Raw genomic sequence first — 5,032 nt, 5'->3', positions numbered from 1 at the left:
ACTGCGCGTGGGGCCCTGCAAACTGCAGCGTGGGCGTCCCTGCTTTGTGCACCGCCGCTGCTCCTCGCTGGTCAGCCAGACTCTGGCAGCAGGACTCCGCAGCATTGGCCCTGCACAGCTGTCTGCTCTGCCCTGCACCTCATGGATCTTGCTGCCATCACCTCTATGTACAGCGTACTCTGCAGGGCGCTGAGCATGATGGGCTGTGGGTGGCCAAATCATTCCACCATGTTGACGAGCCTCCCCCCCACCTGCTGCCTCTGCATCCTTAGCCTCCATGGACATACAAGTGGCCGCCGCATTCCCCGACGCCCAGGGGCATGTATAGTGTGGCATTACATATGAGTGTTTTTCGTTTGTGTGCTCATGGGGTTTGCCTGAATCAGTGTGAGGCTCATGTGAAGTGTGTGTGTGTGTGTGTGTGTGTGTGCGCGTATGTGTGCACGCGTGCGTGTGCAGGCATGCGTGCAAATGTGTGCGTCTTTGTTATGTGGGCGCGCACATATGTGTGCGAGTGTGCGGGCACAAATGACCATAAGAGAACGTCATTGCGTGCGTGTGTGTATTTGGCAGACTCTATAGGCTGTATCATATTGAATCAGCAGGTGTGTGTGTGTGTGTGTGCCCGCGTGTGTTTGCGTGTGCGTAGAAAGCAAAATGATTAATCTGTGGTGTTTTTTTCTTTGTGTGCTCACTTAAGAAAGCAAGAATGCATGTGCAGAAGAAAGAGGGAGTGAGAAGTGCTTGCGTTTGCGCACGGCACGCTGCAGGTGTGCGCGTGGGGTAAATTGATTGTGCACATGGGAAACTGCATCGACGTTCAAAAGCCATATTGAGCTCACAGATGCTGCACCGTGCGTGCAGATGTAGCCTGGAATTTGGTCATGTGGTGGCGCACTTGTACAAACACACCTTTGGTGGTGTACGAGCCTGTCAAGTGACCAATGGCCCAACCTTCCCAATCTTGTGGTATTGCGCGTTGGTATGGGCCAGGGCAGCAGCAGACCAGAAGGGGAGCAGGGTTTGGAGACAAAGCTCAAGGTTGTGTGGATACGAACGGCAGGGCTACAGTACGTAGCTCGCTTGTGCATTGACAACAATTCTGAAAAGCACTGAACGAAGGATTGCATGGCAACATCTGGAAAACCCAGGGTCGTATGTTGGACACCTATATCAAGTAATGTACATGCAGGTGTCAGAAAGGCAATTAAAGTGCTGCTACTCAGCTGATGACACTCCACCACGACCGAATCAGAAGCTTGTGGTGCTCCGCATTTGCTGAGTTGGCTACCACTGCATAGGCTCGTTCGGGCTACAACGGGTGTGAGGTCACGGGAGGGCAGGGTATGTGCTGTGTTCTTGCCAATTAACTTATTACCATTTCAAGCACACAAACGTCTTGTGACGGCACTGTACGTTTGGAAAATCAGCGCGATGGCTAGGATCCAGGGGCGCCTGAGGCGTAGCTGCTGCAGCAGCCGGCTAACACGCCGCACCCAAGGCCAGGGTGCTGCTTGGGAAGCAGCACTTGGCAGGCAGCTGGGGTCCCATCTGCAGCTGCTCGTCACCTTTGATTGCGCACGTGAGGAACTCCACGTGCGCACAAGCCTGCGCACACCATTTGATAGATAGATAGATAGATAGATAGATAGATAGATAGATAGATAGATAGATAGATAGATAGATAGATAGATAGATAGATAGATAGATAGATAGATAGATAGATAGATAGATAGATAGATGGATAGATAGATAGATGGATAGATAGATAGATGGATAGATGGATAGATAGATAGATAGATAGATGGATAAGTTACTCATGCCATAGTATCACTGCCAGCGGCCCCGCGCTCATCAAAGCAGACCTTCTTACTCCTAACCTTCCAACAGATCTGCCAGCAAGCATACACATAAGGGGCAACGATATCAGCAAGCACCGAGCCACCAAGAAAATCGAAGTCAAGCAATTTGTAAGCTTTCTCCTCGATCTGCATCTCCTGCAACATACGCCAACATCGAGGCGCTATCTCGTCCTCCAGTCGCCGCCACAGCTCTCCACACACTGCAATTTGCTCTCCACAGCCTCACCCAATCCAGCCCCAATCGCAGCCCTCACAACAATCTGCAAGCTTGCGTATCCCAGCCGGCTGGGACAAGTGGCGGTGTGTGCTCAACCTTGCAGGCTGGCGTGTGGTGAAACATTGGGGCAGGATTGCTGCAGGTTCTGGCCGCTTGTGGGTATCCAAGGGCAGCATGGGTTTTCTTGGAAGGCTAGCGCACTGCTGACCCTTGTATAGAGTAGCGATACATGTGCAGACCGTATTGATGGGCACTCGATCATGAACAGTGCGCGACGGCTTATAAGCAGCAAACAACGGACAACACGGCGGCAGGGGATGAGGAACCCACCTCTTCGACTGGTGGCCCAAAAGGGCAGGTGCATGCCCGTACCATATTGAAGTCAAATTGCACGAGTATGCTTGAGCACAGACCTGCATGAACCCTGTGCACGACGAATGCTGCTAGCTGTTTGGCTGTAGCTGCGGCGACCGCATGGGCGTCGGTTATTGATCACAGTCAACAACCCCTTGCTGCGCACTACAGCCGCCCGAACCATCCCCAAGCACAAGTTAGGAAATAAACACAGTATATCATGGGTTGGTGGTGGCGAAAGCCACCGTTTTGGGAGGAGTGAAGGCAGCAGCACCCCGCAAGGGGGCGTGACACTGCTGCTGTTGCCGCCGGCCAGGGGCCTTAGGCCTTCTTCTCGGCCGACTTGGGGGTTGCCTTCTTGGCGGGGGTCTTCTTCTTGGCCGGCGCGGCCTTCTTGGCAGGGGTCTTCTTGGTCGGGGTCTTCTTGGGGGTCTTGGCCTTAGGCGCCGCTGCGGCCTTGGCCTTCGGGGTGGCCACCTTCTTGGTGGGCGTCTTCTTCACCTGGCGGGCCAGGCGGGGCGATGCATGGGGTGATATTGCAGCTCGTCAACAGGTGCAGGGAGTGGACGAGGGTGCCTGCACGCAGCCTTATCAGCTGCGGTCTGCGCCGTCTGCCTGAGCCTAGGCAGCGCCCAGCCGCGTGACCGCTGGCCAGCCACGCGGCCCCTGCTGCCCATACTGACAGGCCTGGCCGCTCTGTCACCTTGGGGGCAGCCGCAGCCTTCTTGGGCGTGACCTTCTTAGCCACGGGCTTCTTGGCCGTCTTCGGCTTGGGGGCCTTGGTGGCAGCCTTGGCAGCCTTCGCCATGGTTGTTGACGAGAGAAAAAGTCGTCGAGATGGAGATGTTAGGTGATTCTGAAGGCTTGTAACGTCGGTAAGTAATACATGTAGACGAAGGCGCATTAAATTGAGGGGTTCAGAACGAGAGTTGAGCCAGCTTCTCACCCGCTGCTTGCTGCTCGCCCGCCTTGCGAAAACACCACCGACGTATGGGCAGACCCCCCACAATGACGATTGTAGACGCGTAATATGGCCGGCGAGCGCCCACCTGACACCCCGTACAGCATCGGCAGTGCACCGCCGCTGCCGCTGCTGCTGTTGCTGCCCGCCTCAGCTGCCCACAAGCTACCTCATCAGTCACATACGAAACAGCCTTGGTGCCTTCTCCCTGCCCTGCAAAGCTGAAATTGGATGCTGCTATCAATGCAGACATTGCATATGATTACATGTTGCGTACACTGGCTTTGGCACAATCAGCAGGCAGAGGGATGTGGCGATTGTCGGGGGCCAAGTGCCTGCACCCCAGGCCGCCAGGCGTGCACTAACAGTTCACACATGCACACATACTCCCACATAATAATGCCAGCACACTTATTTGGGTGTGAGCACATGCATTTGTACCTGCCCACCCCACGCAGCACATACAAGCATGCCAGCACAGCTGCCCTGAACTGCAGCCCGGCGGACCTCAAAAATCCCTGATCACAAACTGCCACCAGCATATGCACGCATACACTAGGTGTCCTGACCACCAGCAAAGCTGTACCGTACCTGCTGCCTCTGGTCATCCTCTCACCCACTGAGGGTTTGTGCATGATAAAATTATGCCTATACACCCGCACAAACCCTGCGGAACACATCCAGGAACCAGCCCCACCTCACGCCACTAGTGAATTCACATGCGTATGTGCGCATGTTGGCGCCCAAGTGCAAACAAACCAGCACGCACATGGCTGACTGCAAACCCAGCTGGGCTGATGTTTGCGGTAGTGTGGCCTTGTCCAGCTAATAGGTGGGTCGAAGAGTGTTGGCTGGCATTGAGTCAAGCCCGCTCTGGAGGACAGCCAGTTTTGAATTGCTTCATATTATCCAGCCGGCTTATGGCAAAGCATTGGCAAAATCTGGTGGCAGAAGCTTACAATTCGCAGCTGGGGGTGGCCTTTTTCAAGGCTTTGCTGCTTGGGCGGAACAATGCAGGGTCAGCCTCCAACTGCAGGATTCCCTCCCAATTTACACCATGTCGTCGGCCATCTAAGGATGTTCCACTTTTCACGCACAAGCACGCTTGTGGGTGCCGCGAACCCACCCGGCGAGCGACCCGGGGCGTTCGGGGGAGCGAGCGGCATAGGGGGCGGGCGTGGGCGAAGGCAATGGGAATCCCTGTATGGTTCAAATGATAATAGCGGCAGCACCAAATTGCACAGTTGACACAGTGCAGTCACATAATGTCGTGCGGTGCGCAGCGGGCCCCAGGTCGGGACTGTGGCCGGGCAGCCTGATGCTGTGCAGCCATGACTAGATTTTCTCATTACTTCTTTACTTGCATATGTACTCTTCTTCCTTCTCGGAACGTACGCTTCAGATGTTGCAAAGTGAGTTTTTGGTGCTGGTGGCAGTCGCAAAATCTGTCAATCTCAGCCTTGCTGTGCGCTCCCAGCAAGGCTGAGGCCCTGTGCGCTCCCAGCAAGGCTGAGATTGACAGATTCGGTCTGCAGACCATTCTATTGGTGGTGGATAGCACATTGGTATATATGGCAGTCCACGTTGTGAACTGCCACGGATGAAAAGGGCACGCCCCCCCCCCCCCCGCACACACAC

General features: G+C 54.9%; 2 protein-coding genes across 2 annotated transcripts in view; both read right to left on the bottom strand.

The window, feature by feature from the left end:
* Positions 1-2,754: 2,754 nt before the first annotated feature.
* Positions 2,755-3,241, bottom strand: MNEG_1435 (hypothetical protein; the record flags this gene model as incomplete). The annotated part of the gene is made up of 2 exons (XM_014050086.1): positions 2,755-2,934; positions 3,137-3,241. The coding sequence occupies 2 exons, from the start codon at positions 3,239-3,241 to the stop codon at positions 2,755-2,757; spliced, it is 285 nt and encodes a 94-aa protein (XP_013905540.1).
* Positions 3,242-3,350: 109 nt separating this feature from the next.
* The window catches only part of MNEG_1434 (hypothetical protein), a gene marked incomplete at both ends in the record, with an annotated part of 4,568 nt that continues 2,886 nt past the window's right edge, over positions 3,351-5,032 (bottom strand). Inside the window, one exon of the mRNA XM_014050085.1 lies at positions 3,351-3,401. Within this exon, the coding sequence (XP_013905539.1) occupies positions 3,351-3,401 (51 nt within the window). The remainder of the gene's footprint in view (positions 3,402-5,032) is intronic.

Source organism: Monoraphidium neglectum (assembly GCF_000611645.1).
Source record: "Monoraphidium neglectum strain SAG 48.87 unplaced genomic scaffold scaffold00143, whole genome shotgun sequence".
Classification (NCBI taxonomy): Eukaryota; Viridiplantae; Chlorophyta; class Chlorophyceae; order Sphaeropleales; family Selenastraceae; genus Monoraphidium; species Monoraphidium neglectum.
The sequence above is the reverse complement of the archived record's forward strand: the minus strand, read 5'-3'. Positions and strand labels throughout refer to the sequence as shown.